Source organism: Hesperophylax consimilis, chromosome 12 (assembly GCF_061612785.1).
Source record: "Hesperophylax consimilis isolate HC1 chromosome 12, BYU_Hcon_1.0, whole genome shotgun sequence".
Classification (NCBI taxonomy): Eukaryota; Metazoa; Arthropoda; class Insecta; order Trichoptera; family Limnephilidae; genus Hesperophylax; species Hesperophylax consimilis.
This window is the reverse complement of record NC_142847.1, coordinates 32101369-32120809: the sequence shown is the minus strand read 5'-3', so window position 1 is coordinate 32120809 and position 19441 is coordinate 32101369. Positions and strand designations below refer to the sequence as shown.

At 35.1% G+C, this 19441-nt stretch overlaps 1 protein-coding gene across 1 annotated transcript; it reads right to left on the bottom strand.

The window, feature by feature from the left end:
• Positions 1-999: 999 nt before the first annotated feature.
• On the bottom strand, positions 1000-14999 carry LOC149419506 (uncharacterized). Its single transcript, XM_089637862.1, has 5 exons — positions 14735-14999; positions 10901-11022; positions 5990-6190; positions 4165-4338; positions 1000-1353 (listed from the first exon to the last, which is right to left on the bottom strand). Exons 1-5 carry the CDS (start codon positions 14965-14967, stop codon positions 1244-1246), a joined length of 840 nt encoding a protein of 279 aa, XP_089493988.1. The 5' UTR covers positions 14968-14999; the 3' UTR covers positions 1000-1243.
• Between the last annotated feature and the right edge of the window lie 4442 nt (positions 15000-19441).

Below are 19441 nucleotides of genomic sequence, written 5' to 3'. Positions count from 1 at the left end.
GTGTTATTCATATTCAAATTGTTGTATTTTTCTTTTCGTAAGTGTTTTGATGTGAACTTACCTGAAGAGTGTTTTGAGATACGTAACTGATCAATTGTTGTGAATTCCTTTTGAGTCTGAAATATCCTGTACTAAAATATCTTGGATGAATAATTATTTACGAGGAGAGAGTATATTTCACTACTTATTAAATTCCCCGGTGCCTATAAACATTAACCTGCTAAATACCTATAATATTCCCTTTGACTATGTATGTTTAAGCTATGTCAAGAAATATATTATTAAATATAGAATTACTATAATTGGCTTTCTTCCGACAGCCCCACAGATATTTTTCAATACTTTTAAGTAATCCTCCGCAGTTGTGCATTATAACTGTTACTTTAGCAATATTTTATTAAATTTGTATTTTTAATTATTGTAGGAGTACTTAATAAAAAATTTAAAAAAAAAATCACTTTTTAATTTAATTAAGTTAAAATATAGGATTATAAAATGAGAACATTTTCTGAATATAATCATATTTATTAACAAAAATAATTTTATGAATGTGGATTTTTATTTTATTAGTATGTTGGAGATGTCTTCTTGTAAGATTTCCCTTATAATATGTTAAATGCAAGTACATAAAGCAGCGTTTCCATAATGCAAGTAGCTTGCATAGAGGAAACTTCTATCTGCGTTGCACGTGCAGGTTGCATGCAAGTGAATTTTGACTTGCACAGGAATAGCAAGTTGCGTTATTTCGACGTGCAAATTAATTTGGTGCCATTACAGTGACTGCCAACGCGCGAGTGAGTCGATTTACTGTTTTCTTTGTCACAGATCAAGGAGTGGACAATATTGTATTGTCCTCGTATGATCCCTGCATTATGGAAAGCTTAAACAAAAACATAAAAGGTCTGAGAGAAGTGTTTTGTTTATGCAAATGTTAGGTTGATTGGAGATTAGTGTAATGTATTGTGCAAATGGTGTAAAGACAAAAGAAAAAGACAACTGTTTTCAGAATACAAATTCTTTTATTCTAAAGCATCAAAATATGCTGCGACCAAAGATATTGATATCTTTGGCTATGACCATTGATAAGGAATAATTTTCTTTAGTCATTGGCTGTGACTGCCACGAAATCTTCTACCCTGGGCTACAGACAGGTAAGCTGAATGATAATTTGTTATCACTGCAATTCCTTACTTCTTACAGTTAATTTTAAATGCACCTTTCACTGATTATGATGAGGTGCATCTTAGAATAAAGTTTGCCCCAAAAGTTTAGGACAAATCGCTGTTACTCTGCAGGGGGCGCCAGTTCCATCTTGAATTTTCATTGGCATAACAATGACGCTGCACAGGCTACCTGTAAAATAGTTGGTTTTCAGTTAGATCTAAAAATAGGCAATCTTGTCATTATTATTTGTTGAGTATTTTCACAAAAAGAAATATTAACTTTTTTTGGTTCTTATTCTCTATGTAATATGTACGAGTATGTGTGGGTAATGGCTAATTCAGATTTTCAAAAATCTATTTACCTTCTTTATGTGTATTCCAAATCTATAAAGAAAGACAAATATTCCCGGGTTACGAATAACCTGACAATATTTGAAAATCAACTACCACCACGGTAAGCGGAAAATGTTGCTTTTGATGGAGGACTTAGCCAGCTGAGGAATTGAACACACTACGCCTGGGTGGGATCCAAACGTGATGACAACTCAGCCAAAAGTGGAATAACTAGGTAGGTATATAATGTAAAAGAGCCGTTGTAATCTTATTTCAATGTATCCGAGTAGGGCCGGCCCTATGCGAACGCAACTCGTAACTCCAGGCGACGAATTGCCAAGGCTCTGATTACACCTAACAGTCTTTTTCCCTTGTGCTTATTTTTCATGAAAACGGCGCTATGCATAAATACAAATCATCTGAATATTATTGATTACAGTGATCACCAACCTAGGCATACTGGTTTTGACAAGGGGCACCAAAATTTTACTCGCGTTAGGCGTCGTTTGGCTCAGGGCCGGTCCTTATCCAAGTAAGATCCCTTACGCCACAAGTTATTTAAAAAATAAACGTTATTTCTATTTCACTATCAAAATTTTATCTAATGTTAAAGCTGAAGTGTCAGTAACTTGGAGGAAAAGACAATAAAAAAACTTTTGAATATATCTATTATTTTCCTTTTGTGAACATTTTATTTGATCAGTCGAACGATGGCTACCCATAATTAGGTCTCATTCCTCTGGGTCTTGAGCGATGGCTGCCTAAATTTAGGTAGACGATTTTATCGACTTCATTTCAATTTATTTTTAAATTTTCACAAACAGCTCAATTATAAAACTTCCAAATATGGAATAAACAAAGAAATGAGGGTGGATTCATTGGTTTTAAATCACAGTAAACAGTTATGTAAAACCGAATGCTCAGAAATTTCTATAGCTCTAGGCATTTATTTTATATATCATTCGAGTGGTTATCGAATTTTTCGTTTATTATTTGTAAAATGTAAATAATTAACTTTTATTTCAAGACAATTTTATGTATTGTTTCTATGTATTCATAACTAGTTGACGTGTACCCGGCGTTATTCTTAAGAGATAGACATATACCATAGCGGATTTTTCTGTAGGCGTTTTTCATATATACAATTCCATAGTACATTAATTTTTATGCATCTCCCAAGGTTTAGACAGCGTTAGCAATGTAAGCTCCTGGAAAAATATTTTTTATGACTTGATTACAAAACATCGATTTTTCTCTACTTTTTATAAATATAATATGCATGTATTAAATATATAAACCTTCCGGAAGAAATTCTCTAAATGATAGTGAAAATCCTATAAAAATCTGTTGCGTAGTTTAGAAGAACCAAGCGCATAAACAGACAGACGCGGATAGCAACTTTATTATTACATAGTAACTTGCGTTTTTATTTCAATTCCACATATTTTTAAATGTGAATAAACCAATAAAATATTATGTATCTGAATTATCAATGTAGGTACTTATTGATACTACGGTTACTATCACCCATCAATATTATAAAAAGCAAGTTACGAGGTACGTTCCTTTCGAAAGCTCCATGGTGAAATGATATAAAATAGAATACCTCGGCCCGGAAATACTTTATATTCACTAAAAAGTGTAATGACAGATATATATGTTATCATTTATGAAGTATGAAAGGGGTGATACAAAGTGAAATAAATTAATAACTCTCAATAGGTCAGAACTAGGTTCATAATGGTTTCCTCGGTTACTGATTCGCAACACTTTTGTGCGGTAGCAATTTCGATTCTGATCTTCCACTCTAAGATTTTCACAATGGAATTTTCACAACAGGATTTTCACAAATGTACAATATTTATGTTTTTAAATATATCGATTTGAATTTCGATTTGTTTTCGTGAATGAATGAATGGAATTGAATTGAAATCTTGGAATTGAAAACTAACCCACATACTGACATCTGATCGAGCTGAAACTCTTCAGACTCGTGGTTGATGACAATGTATTCGGGATTTGGCTAAGTTTTTAGAGCGGTTGCCTCCAGTCCCCAGGGAAGAAGGTTCAATCCTCAGTCAAATCAAATTATTATTATTTCTTTTTATATTTTAAAAGACATATTAAAAATCCGCAGCAGTTAAGATCCATGGGGAGGAAGGTTCAATCCTCAGACAAACAAAATAATAATAATGATTTTTTTACATTCTCTTCATAAAATATCCCATATAAATAAATTAACTTTTATATTGTTCGTTTGTTAGTTCCTATTTTGAACACCTACACAGATAAGTTTTTAAATCAATGCTTTGCTGTGATTGAATCAAAGTCCAACATTAATCAAATTAAAATTAAAAATAAATAAATGTAAAAATTGAAAAATAATCTAAATTAATTGAAATAAATTAACGCTGGCATTAGTTCAGATTGTGTAATAAAGTAATATTGCCAACTTAGTTCCTTGCTCTTTATCGATATAGAGATTCTCCAGCATAGTCAATAGTACTTACTTAGTTCGGATTGATTAACAATGAACATATTGTCAACTTACTTAGTTGCTCTTTATCAATGTAGAGATTTGCTAGCACGGTCAATATTTTTAGATATGTATTTGTAATTTATTAACTTTATTATATGTAATTTAATTAGAAATATTGTTTCAACTTACTCGGTAGTTCCTTATCGATTTTGAGGTTTTCCAGCATGAAGATGTTGTGTCCTGCGAGGATGGTGTGTACCACGCCCTTCAGCTCCTGCCCCGCGTCCACTGAAGGGGTATCCACGCCGACTCCAACCAGGTTCTTACTCTCCACCAGCCAGTTGGCCACGTCTGCACTGATACCTGAAAAAAACAATTTTATTTTCGTATTTCAATATTAAAATTCTTTCCTTTTTCTGAGTTCTGACTGGTCATAGCCAGTTGAACTATTACACCCTCGTTTGGGGATGTTCTCAGGATAGTACAGGTGCGATGGAGAAGTGAAGAGGAGAGTTGGGATTCTGACTATTCAGATCAGGTCATTAAATATAAGCAAAGTCAATAAAGGATGATTTGGTTTCTGATAGATAGTTTCTAATCATAATATTTATTTTAATTTTTATGTGAAGCTGCACAAGAGTCCCAACTGATCCCAACCATCTAGAGCCAGTGAGACTATGGCATCACCAATTGGGGTATGTTGTGAGGCTGAAGATAGTGGGGAGGGGAAGGGGAAGAGGAAGGTGGGGAAGTACCTGGCTGTCCAGATCTGATTACCAAACACAGCTAAAAGCCGTTTCAAGCAATGTTTCAATTCTGAATGGTGGTCTTACACCAGGGCGATACTGAGAGTATCTTCCACTTTAGAACATAATAATAATAATGATAATGATTGGATTATTTATATAGCGCCGTTTTCGTCAGAAAATCACCTCAAGGGCGCTTAACAACTTAATTTATGCATTGATCAGTTAGACTTAATTACTTTTGGTTTATGCCACAAGTATACTATATATTATTTTAAATTAATAAATTGTGAAATAACACAAATTTAATAACATAAAATTTAAGTGCGCACACCGGGATTTGAACCCGTGACCTTCGGATTGCTAGTCAAAAGCCATACCCCTCGACCACGAAGGCCGTCAGTAATAATATCATGCAGAAGAATAAAAATTTAAAAAAATCAGTAACTTTAAATACTTGTAGGATTACGAAAGATTTTTTTAAATATTTATATTGAGGGATTAGTAGGATTTATAGGTTCAATTAGATTTTCTACTGAGACGAACTCTCTGATATGAAAATATCTGGAGTCGGTGAATTATTTTCCCATTTGATCTCTGGTTATTTGACATGTTGTTCTTGTATTGTTTTGTATTTATTATGCCTATATAATGCATTGTATAATGTGGATTAACTAGATGATCATTTGTGGAAAAGTGTTGAAGGGTTTAGTTTTTCCTGTGGGGAAGATTTAACCCGGACATAAAGTCGGAAGAAAAAATTATAGAAGTACTACATACCATTTTTGAAATGTAATTTTTTAATAAAGTGTATATGATGATGAAAGAGGTGTCAGGGAAAAAAATAAGTAATTTAACATTAACAAACGAATGTAGCCCGAGAAGAAAAAAGGTTGAGTATGGTTGGTCTAAAATCAAGAAACATACCACTCTGCCACGGAGGTTTACGACCAAAGACATTGTCTCACTGCATCAGTATCATTAGACAATCAGCATAAACTGACCCTGTGCAGAAAAATTCTCACAATGTCTGCTCTGCAAACCATAGTGAATATACTATGTGCACACACTTTTATGTTCAGTGTCTTCGGTTTATGTCGATTGCTTACCAATACCGACCCAGAGGGGTGACAGGCGAGTATTTTTTATTTACTGTGAACCATCTTAACCATGCAAATGACAGATAGGAATTTAGGTGAGTTTTGAAGATTTATCATGAGATAACGAGCGACAGATTTCACAGAAATACCTACTAAATATTATTTTACCTGGGAATTTGAGATTAAATTGATTAGGGTTCACAGCTCCCAGGTACTTGGTTATGTTTCCGTAGTACTGACTCCATCCAAATCTGAAGATGACCGTGTAGTTTCTCCTGGTGTCCAGGTGGAACAGGTTATCCATGTGGGACCTCTGAAGTAGGAACTCTTCATTTCCCTTCACCAGCTTGCTCAGGTCAACGATCACCACTGAAATTAAGACATTATCATGAATTAACAGTCCTTCACAGGTGCGACCAAATTCTTGTTAAAGTATTGAACAATCTATTGTTATAAAATGTCAGTTGTCAGCCGATTGATGACAATTAAACCAGAAAATAAAATGAGCCGAGAATCAGCATTTAACAGAAACTTTTCATATGTGAAAATTAACAATAACTCAACCTTCTAAGGATGGATTTAAAATTTTTGAGCTTTCGATTGGATACCTATGGTATTATTTCGATTGGATACATTATATAGGATTATGGTCTAACGTAGAATCATTCATAAAATCTCAGAAAAGTAACATTTGGGGAAAAATCTTCATTCTGACAGGAACAAATACGGCTTTTAATGCACTCCGGAAGATTAGCTCCATTAATAACCTTTCGGAATACCGAAAACGGGCAAGGGATTGTAAGAGAGTTCTAAATAGAGCTAAGAGCGATCACGACCAGAGAATTGCGAAAAAGCTGGCTGACTGCCCCACTGGTAGCCGTGCTTTCTGGTCACTCGCTAGCTCGATCGGAAGAAATTTCTGCAGAACCACTTTCCCACCTCTGACCAAGCCTGATGGTCGGCTGGCTAACTCGGCCCGCGAGAAAGCTGAATTATTAGGCAAAATTTTCGCGGAAAACTCAACTCTTCAAGATAACGGAGAGACTCCTCCTTCCATTCCGCACTGCGGTTTTCAAATGGAGGAACCGAAGATCCGGAACAGAGAGGTTCTCCGAGTCTTGAACGAGCTGAAAGTCGACAAAGCCAGTGGGCCGGACGGAATACCTGCCTTGGTCCTCAAGAGGTGTTCTGCAGAAATGACTCCAGTGCTCGCGAAATTATTTAGGCTCTCTCTCAAAAGTGGAAAGGTACCAGATCTTTGGAAAAAGGCAATGGTCCACCCAATCCCAAAAAAGGGGGACCGCTCCGACCCTTCTAACTACCGCCCCATAGCCATCACTTCCATACTCTCGAAGGTATTAGAAAGGGTGGTTAACAACAAATTGCTCACATATCTCGAGAATAACAATATCCTAAGCGATCGACAATATGGATTTCGTCGAAACCGATCGTGTGGCGATCTACTCGGATATGTGACGCATATTTGGGGGCGGTATATGGAACGTTTTGGTGAAACTCAAACCGTTGGGTTGGATATCTCCAAAGCCTTTGACAGAGTCTGGCACCGGGCGCTTATCGAGAAGTTACCATCGTATGGGATCCACCCAACCCTGCATAGTTGGATTGCAGACTTTCTGAGGGGAAGAACAATTCAAACCGTGGTTGACGGCTCTTCTTCCTCACCGCACCAAATCAATGCGGGGGTGCCACAAGGATCTGTACTGTCTCCGACGCTGTTTTTATTGCACATCAACGATCTCGTTGAATGTGCACCAATTCACTGCTACGCTGATGACAGCACCGTTCACGAGGGTTATCTTTTTGACAGGCCCCCTTCCACCTATGATGTCCGAACAGCTCGGGAAGTTTTGAAGCAAAAAATTGACCACCACCTCGAAATGGTTCGTGCCTGGGGTAAGGCCAACTTAAATATGATTTAAGATTTTCACGGCCAAAAGTATTTTTGTTATTTGTTTTTGGGGTATTATGCCGTGTTGCGCTAACTCCTTCTTTAGCCAACGTTTCGGACAGCATTGCAGTGTCCATCATCAGGGCAGATGTCTTATTAATAAGACATCTGCCCTGATGATGGACACTGCAATGCTGTCCGAAACGTTGGCTAAAGAAGGAGTTAGCGCAACACGGCATAATACCCCAAAAACAAATAACAAAAATAAGGCCAACTTGGTCAGTTTCAACGTCTCAAAAACCCAAGCGTGTCTGATTTCGGCAAAGAGGGAGATCAATGACTGTCTGGTGCAATTTGATGGGAGCACTCTCCCCAATAAAGACTCCATTGAAATGCTTGGAGTTACTATATCAGACCAGCTCAAGTATCGGGGATCCATAGAAGCCCGAGTAAATCAGGCCTCCAAAAAGTTGGGCGTCTTGTACAGGGCTAGGAGATTCTTCAACAGTGACCAGCTGCTGACCCTGTACAAGTCTCAAGTCCGCCCAACTATTGAATTTGGGAGCCACCTTTGGGCTGGTGCCCCAAAATACTTGATAAACCTGCTTGAATCTGTGCAAAGGAGAGCGATCCGTCTGATTGACAATCCGTTGTTAACAGACCGATTGCCTTCTCTAATGCATAGACGCAATGTAGGCATGCTGTGTCTGTTCTACAGGTATTTCAATGGAACCTGCTCCAAGGAGCTAGCAGCATTGATTCCTGATGCACCGGTGCACGTGCGCGAAACTCGACGGACACGAACTGAACACCCGTTCACGGTTGACGTTGGCTTCATGAGAACGGGCCGTTTTTACGACTCGTTTTTGTGTAAGTCGGCTCGTATGTGGAACGAGCTACCGGCATCTGTTTTTCCTCCCTCCTATAATCCGAGCCTCTTCAAGGCCCGCATTAACAAATCCCTTCCTACAGCCCCTACCTTATTCCGCCTCACAACGCCGCCCAACCGGGTGGTGACATAGTTCCCCTGTCTGTACACTGCACAGGCAGGGACACTCTTGTGAGGTGTCACATAAAAAAAAAAAAAACGCCAACTTGGGTTCGAACTTATCATTTTGACGAGAAGAGTGAGACTTGGGCTCGAACTTTGAAAGCCGTTTTCTCTGCCTCTATGGCGCCGAACGGACTGAAATTCTGAATACATGTTAAGAATTAAGGTCTGAGGTAGAAACAATCATGAAATGTCACTAAAATAGCATTTGTGGAAAAATCATCATTTTGACAAAAAGAGTTGGGCTTGAACTTTGAAAGCCGTTTTCTCTGGTTCTATGGCACCGAACTAGGGAATGCAATCCCGCAAGAAAATGCCAATCCAGGTATTTGCGGGACTGAACAATCTTAGTCCCGCTGGATCCAGGTATTTGCGGGATCCAGCAGAGTGGACTTAGATATCTAATCAATGGTATAATAAAGACCTCGATCTACCAACCTTGTTTTTAGACTTTTAAATTTATATCTATAATAAAACAAGTTCTTTGGGACATTTTAAATGATTTATTAATAGGTATACCTTTAGTTAGACAAAGGTAAAGTTTAAGTCATAAATTGGCAAAGAATAAGATGAGACATAAATTTACATAACATACCCGCCTCGGAACAGACTTTGTCTAGTGAGGTGGGTAAAAGAAATCTATGTACACAAATAAAAATAAAATAAACGCCCGGATTGCCGGCACTGAAACTGAAACTGAACTGAAACTTAAATTTAAATAATAACGTTCACACGATAAACAATATTCTTGTACAATGAGCATCATAAGTTTAATTAAACATTATTTTGGAACTAGCTTCGTAAAAAAGTTAAAGTATTAATTGTGTCATCTGATAAACGGCTTCTGATATTGGACACAAGGTAGCCAGCGGCTGAAAAAGCTCGTTCAGCTTCCACGCTGGTTGGCACATTGTAAGTGAATTGAAGGTCTGTAATCCCGTCAGTCCAGCGGGATCCCGCAAAATTTTCGACCGAGATTAGTCCCGCAAAATGTCTGGGGGATCTCGGTATTTCGGGATCCCGGTATACCGGGATTCCATTCCCTACACCGAACGGACTGAAACCGTGAATACCCACTAAGAATTACGGTCTGAGGTTGAAACAATGGTGAAATCATTTTGTTATCTTTATTTGGTGTTCATGCTAACACACGCGTCCATGCACATTTTTTTCTGAAATTGTTTTTATACTTCATACATAATAAATCAAAATTTACAGTAGTAAAGTAATGCCGGTGCTTTCTAATTATAAATCGGCTTTGGTTTTGACTTTTTTGACGAGAAATGTTCAATCCTTAGGGCGGGTTGTTTCAGAGAACTTGAACAATTCTTCAATTTTATACTTTCATTTTCAAGCTCCGAAAGATATTTTCAAGCTCTGTTATTATTCTAGTTTTGCCAAGCAACTAGCCTATAATGATATAATAACAGAAATTGAATGGGAGTTTCACAGAACCCGAAAATGAACGTTGAAAATCTAAGAATTGTTAAAATTCTCCGAAACAACCCATCAAAAAAAATACATAAATCGAGGTTAGACAAAAACATATGAATTAAACTGTAAAAAAATAATAAATTAGATGTAAATATAAGAAAAATAGTTTATTTATTAAGACATACACAGTACAATAAGATCCAGTTAAGGATATTTTTTCGATATTACATAGTTTTAGTACCTATTACGTATGTCCATAGAATATGTAATTTCGCCTGAGATTGTTCTGAGAACTAATGATTCTAAGTTAAAATCAATGAATTTAAGTTTGAATTTATGTATGAGTAGGTAATAGTTATAAAGGAAGAAAGTGAATGGAGAGAAAAAAATAAATTGAAATCAAGAATTATAATATGCTAACGAATTGTAATTGACTCTTAATACATAGAAGTTTTGAAAAATGAAAAATATTTATAATTTAAGATTTTTAATGAACTACCGACAGATGTCGAGAAGCTAAGAGCCTTGCTGCTTTTCGTGGGTTATGCCTAAATACCAAGAAGAATAAGTTTTAGATGTATTGTACAGTGTCCTTAATGTCATAGAAATAAGTTGTTAAAAGGTTTATACTAGATATTAAAATGCAATTTTTTGTAACTAAATAAAAACATACAAAAAAACTTACGCGGGGTAATGAGATTCTCGAAGGGAATCTGTCCAACGGTCCAACCATCAGGGTTGAAATGGAAAGGGGCGTCCAAATGGGTGCCGCCGTGCTCCGCAGTGCAGAATTCATTGGTAGAATACCTGAAATTACACATTATTAAATACAATATCTTTTTCACCATCTTTGAGAAAATCTGTGTTTTGACCATTCAGCAAGTTTATGCCAAAAACATACTAACAATTGTCTTCAAAACTGCTTTTGACAATGTCCAAACTGCGCGCGATACTAAACCAAAGATCATAACCTCTTACTTATTCCTTTCGCTAAAACAACTTTTGACCAACGAAATTTTAAATACTTTGCAACAAAGCTATACAATGCTCTTCCTCTGGCCATTAGACAGAACTCAACTTGAATACTTTGCAACAAAGCTATACAATGCTCTTCCTCTGGCCATTAGACAGAACTCAACTTTATTTTACATATAAATCAGATACCAAGCGTTAATCGTTAATTATTGATCGTTAACCAAGATATATATAATATCAAAGCTTTAATCAAAAACAATTTATAAATATGCATTTCCAATGGTATGATATTGATTGTTTTTAAACTTTTACATAATATTGTGTCATTTATTACATTATATGTAATCTGTATATTCTTATACATTGTAAACTCTTTACTGTTATTGTATTTAAAAAACATAATTGCATTGTATGTAAAAGCCCTAAAAGGGCGTTTAAATGAAATAAATAAATAAATTATTTGTATTTATGTAGTAAACTGAGCCTGCTCTCAACACAGGAGTTCCTAGTGAGACAGCCACAACATATCCCCATGTAATGAAATTAATAAAGATGAAATGAAAACCTAAAATGCCAAGATGTATTGTTCTACTCGCATATTAAACCTACAATTCCAAGAAGGGTTGTTCTATTCCCACATTAAACCTTAAATGCCAAGATTTGTTGTTCTACTGGCACTCACATTTCCAAGAAGGCTTGTTCTACTCACACCTAAACCTAAAATGCCAAGATTTGTTGTTCTACTCGCATATTAAACCTAAAATGCCAAGATTTGTTGTTCTACCTGCGTATTAAACCTAAAATGCCAAGAAGGGTTGTTTCACTCGAACGATATTTTATTATTTTCAATTAAATAGCAAGAGGAATAATGCCATTATCTGTGATGAGGAAAAAATATATTTTTAAAATATTTAATTTCACGTATGCTTTGTTTAGCTGACATTCAAAATGAGTTATAACAATATGATTGGTGTCGAAAGTATATAATACGCAGTGACCTAGATTTAAATGAGCCGAAAATATCAGCTTAGCGCTAATAATTGAACTAACCCATTTTAATCCTACTCACTTACACGTACTGAAATTGACACCACACCCACGTAAGCCCGATTGATTTCAGAAATTTTCTGTACACGGTCTCCGGTTTTTGTCAATTCCTTATCGTTACCGATCCATGGGCTAAAAGAGAAAATTTGCTTCATCTGTGTTGTAGATGAATGTTTTTTACAAAGTTTTCATGGTTTTTTGTGTCATTTATACCTCCACGGTTTTTTCGAAAAACCGTGTCGATCAAGATATGGTTTTTTTATTACTGGTCACCAAATATATGCGCTTTTGAGCGAAGGAAATCCCCAATTCAGGAATATAGATCTTTTGCTTCAGTTCGGATTCTCAATGTTTCTTTAACTAACTATATTCTTTGTCAATAAATTAATAAAATCAAATGAATAAGTTACAAATATGTTACTTTAATGAGGTACCCACAATAACTACTGTGAAATGTAGAAAAAAAGTTATTGGAGTTAAATAAATATGAGAAAAATTCTTCTCTCTTTATCACATGGAATTTTAATCGGATCGGAATCAGCAACACGGCATAATACCTCAAAAATACATCACTATAATTTAATAATGATGTTTTCTTTAAAATGGAGTTCTACAAATTAAACTTCTCAACAGTAAAGTAACTTTTTCAGGCTTTAATTTCTGTTTTTTTTTTTTTTTTTAATTTTACGTTTTTTTTTATTATTCACAGTAAAATTAATAAATGATTGTTTATAATAAAGCATTAAGATAATTTACTTAGTTACGAAATTGTAAAATCTCTCGATCGATGAGCTCTGGCGTCTAGAAATTTACACAGCTTTGTATGTTCGGAATAATTTGTTTTATTTTTTTTGTGAAAACTGCACAAGAGTCCCAACTGTTCCCAGCCAACTGGAGCCGGTAAGACTGTGGCATCCCCAATTGGGGTATGATGTGAGGCTGACAGTATAGTGGAATGGAATTAGACGGGGAAGGTGCAAGAGTGCCTAGCAATTCAGATCTGGTTACCAAACACGTCTAAAGCCATTTCAAACAACGTTTCAATTCTGAATTACACCAGGGCGATACGGCGATTATATTACACTCTGAAACGTGCCTCAGGCATAATATATTATTTTTAATTAATAAATTATGGAATAACACAAAAGGAGATTCTCGATCATATTTCTGACGAAGACGAGTGGGACAAAATCATCTCGATCATATCTCTGATGAAGCCAAGTGGGACAAAATCATCTCGATCATATCATTGACGAAGCCGAGTGGGACAAAATCGTCTCGATCATATCTCTGACGAAGCTGAGTGGGAAAAAATCATCTCGATCATATCTCCGACGAAGCCGAGTGGGACAAAATCGTCTCGATCATATCACCGACGAAGCCGAGTGGGACAAAATCGTCTCGATCATATCACCGACGAAGCCGAGTGGGACAAAATCTAACACAAATTACCAAACACAATAAATAATTTACGTCTCTCTTTCTCTATCGTGACGTTTTAATAATACACAACATTGAACAGATAATCTCTACAAGTGTGAACATTAGGAATTTGAAAGGAACTTTACTGATGTCATCAATTTACATAAAGGAGTCCGAAGGCTATCAATGTCAGTTATCAATATGCTTACGTCATTGTCAATTTGCATTGAAGCCATTGGAGTGTGATTTACCGCATTATTTTCGCACCATTTGCTTTATTGACTTCTTGGAAACATACCTAAAAGAAATTCCAGGCAATTCATTTTTTATTTATAAAAAATGACCTTCTAACTTAAATACCAGCTTATTTTTTGATGTTATAGTTTTTATATTATAATATTTAAATAATATTAAGTGTTCATTTTACGTGTCTCCCAAAAATGCACCCAATCTGTGGTTGTCAATGTGACGTCAACAGTCACAAAGAGCCTACGTTTTATTTCAACAGGCACTATATACATGGTATGGGTTCTTAAGTTTAACCGCTTTTAATTTTGAATAAAAATATTGACTATTCAAAAACTTGCATTGCTTCATAAAAAAGGCATCGTATTACGCCTAAACAACAAACTGGTATTTGAAATACACATTATATTATTACATGATGACTGTAATAATATAATTTATATTAAAATACCTCAATCATATAATTATAGATAAAATGTCAAATATTACATGATCATGGTCTCAAACAGTCTGAAACTTACCGTACATAATTAAACATGTATATCTTGTAGCAAAAAATGACTTTACACAAGGAATAAGATGATATTTTCAATTAGCTTTTGAAATTGTCCAAGAAATAGTTTCGATTTTCGATAACTGAAAAGTTTATTTTGTTTTAGCAGATAAGAAGTAAGGGGAAATTGAACTCACTTTGGGTACACCAACACGGACACGAACACAACACACGTTTATCGATTTATTTCTTCAGTGCTCATGAAGTTATAGTTTACATCTTGACCTATTTTATAAAAAAAATAGTAAAAGTATCCAACAAAATTAAGAATCTTACCAAACTCCATCCGTTCTCTTCCCAGCGAACTTTTTCGTGAACGCGAACCTTTTGCCACCGGGCCAATACACGGTATTATTATCGTAAGGGTGAGAAAGATCGTTAAATTCCAGCCCTCCCGTAAAAAGTGCATCGTTCACATCGACATTCCCATTCGCCGAGGCGCAGAAGAGCGAGGAGATAAATAGGATGAGATTTATTGAGAAGAACAACGCGAACGGGTGACCTCTCATCTTTGCGGCACGGTGATTACTGGTGAACCCGATGACTTAGCTGAATAAATTAAGTGTTGATTGTTTGAAGCGGTGTGGGTAGGTCATTTTTAGAAATGATTACTTATCAGAGGTGAAAAGCATTGGTTTACGTAAGCGGTTTTTGTATGATATATTTTTTAAAGAATGTATGTCAAGAATAGTTAGTAACATCAGCAAAAGAAAAATAGACAATTGTAGCAAGAATTGAGACGAGTCTTGTTTTCATCCTTTTCACCAATTAATATGAGTAACCGTTTATGGAAAAAAATGGCTCAAATGCTCAAATCTTGGTGTCATAAACTCAATTATTACGAATTTTCTGTTTCAGTGAGTGATTTTATTGCCCACGGTTAAGTTTAACAATAATTCAGTTGTTTTAAATTTTAAATAAGTTAATCCTTTCCTCTCTAGAAATAAAAATCGAATCGAACTTCAAATTGGTTTATATTAGTAGAATAGATGACATGTTGTAGAAGATTGTTCCATGCATCCACTATTCTATTAGCAAGGAAGTGTTTTCTAGGATTGTATGCAAACGGTGGTTTATTATTTTTTATTGAGTGTCCACGAAGATTTATATTTTAGTTGGAGGTGAAGATTTCATGGATGCCAGGGCAACTATAAAGTCCAGACAAAAAAGTTTTGAAAGTTTCGTAGTTTTTTGCTTTATTTTAACGTTGGTAATCTTAGTTCCCCGAGTCTATCTTCATATTATCGGTCTTTCAAAGCTCTTTGTGTTTTTTTAAATCGTCTCTGCACTCTCTCCATAAGACCAAAGTTTTTGATTTGTTTGATGATGTGGTGTTTTTGTTTTTTTTTTTAGTTTCATTTTTTTAAATATATTTCCCCACTTGCTACGCTAGCTTACGCCGTGTTGTTGCAAGTAGTCTACGTCATTTTAAATGTAATAATAAAAAATACAGGAATAGTGTTAAATAAATCAAATCACTAGAGGAAAGTAAGAATTTAGTTAAATCCAGTAAATTTATATAATTTATTGAATGGCTAGCTATATAATTAGAAAAAAAGTATAAAAAAGTTATGTTTAATAAAAAATTATGAAAAAAACTGATCTGTCCAGAGTAAAAAGGAAAAAGTAAATTAAATTAAATTTACCTGATGAGATGTATGATATTGTTAACTGCCGAGAGATCACTCATTATTTTTCGATTATTTGGTTTTTATTTAATCTAGAATTGAATTCCTTTCGTGAAAAATATGTTTTTAATTATTGAAGACAATATTAGTGATTCTTAAACGAAAATTTTATACAGAAAAAATCAGAAAAAGATACACATCTAGGATTTGAACCCAGGACCCTTACTTTACCAGGGCCCCGCTCTACCAACTAAGCTAATGGGACCCTATCTCTTTCGGTCATATTTAACTGTGTCATACTTCGAATAAGAACTACCAACACTGTCTTCATTTATGTATGATCGCAACCCGAACTAAATGCAATCTAGACAGTGTCTTAGATAAATATATCGTACTTTTATTTTAATGTGCGACATCTATTGACTTTTTCTGCTAGTCTAGGATGAATATTTTGTTTTTTGAATAGCTTAATGAGTAAAACCTCAAATTTTCAAAATAGTAAAACCTCAAATTTTCGTTTAGGAATCGCTAATATTGTCGTCAATAATTAAATATTACAATTTGAGGTTTTACTCATTAAGTTATTCCAAAAATAAAATAAATTTGTTTTAGTTGGGGATCTAGCCTATTTTTAATATTCAAGGATTTCCTGATGTGATGGAATTTCTACTTTTGAAAATCCCAGCGATATGCAGTTCCCATTTCAATCTTTTTTTTTTTTTTGTATTAGGCAATTCACCCTAAAGAGAGTGCTATGTGCCGTTAAAGTTAAGGGAGATGGTTATAATTTTATGGGAAATCTATACGGGAATACGAAATCTCAAATATTGAAGTCATTCAAGTCTATGAACTTGTATAGAACTGAGAAAATGCGAGAATTGTTGAGAGAAAGTAAATAAGGAATACTAAGGGGAGATTGGTGGGTGATTTTTATAAGTAAACGATAAATGCCTTTGAAGGATGAATGATTTTTACAATTAAAGAAAACGTGATCAAGAGTCTCATTTTCCATGCCGCACTAGCAGAGTGGACTATCTAGGACCCGGATTTTAAACAAATGGGATGCAATGGAGCAATGACCAATTCTCATTCTCGAGATACAGGATATAAATCTTTTGGATTTTTTCTTGCCGTGGAACCAAGGTTTACTTGGAATATGATTTTGTATTCCAGCATAAAAAGCACCAGTTCGGGTTTTCGTATTGGTCCAATTTTCTTCCCAGGAGCGGATCATGTTGGATTTAAGAATTGGGATGACGTCAGAGATAGGAATTCTAAAATCTAAAGGATTAGAGCCAGAAATTGTTCCAAGTTTAGCTAGAGAATCGGCTTTCTCGTTACCCTCAATTCCTAAATGGCCAGGGACCCAAACCAATATTGTCTCGAAATTTAATTCATTTAAAGATTTAAGGGTGTTTCTGATATTATAAATAATATAGTCTTCTGGTTTATGGATATTTGAGAAAATTTTCAACACTGCGCTTAGTGAGTCAGTGCACAGTAAGGCTCGTCGAATATTGAAAAGCTGGATTTGGCTCAAAGCTTGTTCAATTGCGAAGCATTCTGCAGTAAATATGGAAATTCTTTAGGCAATTTATAAGACAAATCTAAATCGAATTCGGGAATGTGTACCGCAGCTCCACAATCTTTGTTATCAGACTTAGAACCATCTGTGTAAATGAGAGAAAATTCTGGAAACTTAGAAGATGTAATGTTTTTAAATTTTTCCTCAACATTTTGATTAGATGAGGTTAAAATATCAGTTCGGAAGTCTGAAGTTATAACGTTGGGGATATAATTGATAGAATCAAATGGGATGGTGAAAATAGGAAGGATAGGATCTTTTTGTAGATTTTGGAGGGAAGAAGACAGAGATTTGAATGAAAGAAAACTTTTTAGAAGGAGAGGAAGTCGATTTTTATCTGTCGATCTTTTTTCGTTATTTAAGTAATTGAACAAATAATCAAGGCTTTGTTCTAAAGGGTGACGCGATATAGAAAAAGATTTAAAAATATATTTATCAGCTAGGAATTGTCTCCTTAAAATTAAGGGGGGATCAACACATTCTACCTGGAGATAATTAATTGGAGAAGATTTCATCGCTCCAATAATTATTCTGAGCGCTTTGGACTGAATTCTTTCAAGTTTTTTGTCCAAATATTTAGGAAGAGGATCAAAAAGAAATGTTCCATAATCCAAATGGCTTCGCACTAGAGCACCATACATTAATTTAAGAGTAGTAGGATAAGATCCCCACCACACTCTGGAAACAGCTCGCATAATATTTAGACCCTTTTCACACTTAGCCGAAATGTTCTGAATATGCGGGAGCCAGGAAAGTTTATGATCCAAAAGTAGTCCAAGAAATTTAATTTGCTTAACGATTTGAAGAGGGACATTATCAAAGCAGACAGAAAAGGGGGGTATTTTTCTTTTGCGCGTAAAAGCCATTACTTTGGTTTTAGACGTAGCTAAATTCATCCCATTTGTCAACAACCAAACTTTAATATTATGTAAAGCCAAATTCAATTCCTTCGCAGCGCGCGATAGATTTTTGTGTGATAAATATATAAGGAAATCATCAGCAAAATAAAGTCGCTTGATAGATGAAGGAATTACACTGTCTAAATCACTTATATATATATTAAATAATAATGGACTGATTACGGACCCCTGAGGTAACCCCTTCCATAGTTTGCGATTTATAGTTTTTGAAGAAAAGTGGATAGTAATGGATCTGTCTGTTAGTAAATTAATAATAAATTGAACTAGTTTTAAGGGAATTTTTATTTTAATTAATTTTTCTTTCAAAATGTTAATTAATACATCGTCGTAAGCTGACGAAAGATCAAGAAATGTGGCCAGAGTGCAAGAATTAAGGAACTGAGATATACGGATGTCTGTTGTTAACACACTTAAATTATCTATGGTTGATTTCTTTTTCCGGAAGCCATATTGATAAGGAGAGATAATTCTGTGATTTTCAACAAACCATTCCAATCTGTTCTTTATCAAGTGTTCTGCTTCTTTCATTAAACATGACGAAAGAGCAATAGGACGATAGGATGAGATTTCAGATGGATTTTTGCCAGGTTTTAAAATCGGAAGGATTTTTTGAACTTTCCAGACTTCCGGAATAAATCCCGTTTCGAACATGTAATTAATTAGGGATAAAAAATATTCAACCGACATGTCTGAGAATGCTTTAATGAAACTATATAAGATTCCATCAGGGCCAGGAGAAGAGTCTGGAAGGGAATTGATTACTCGATTTAATTCACTTATTGAGAAAGGAGAGTCCAGCCAGCTAGAGTGAGATGGATAAGAAATAAAGGAAGGCATTTCCTCACATCTG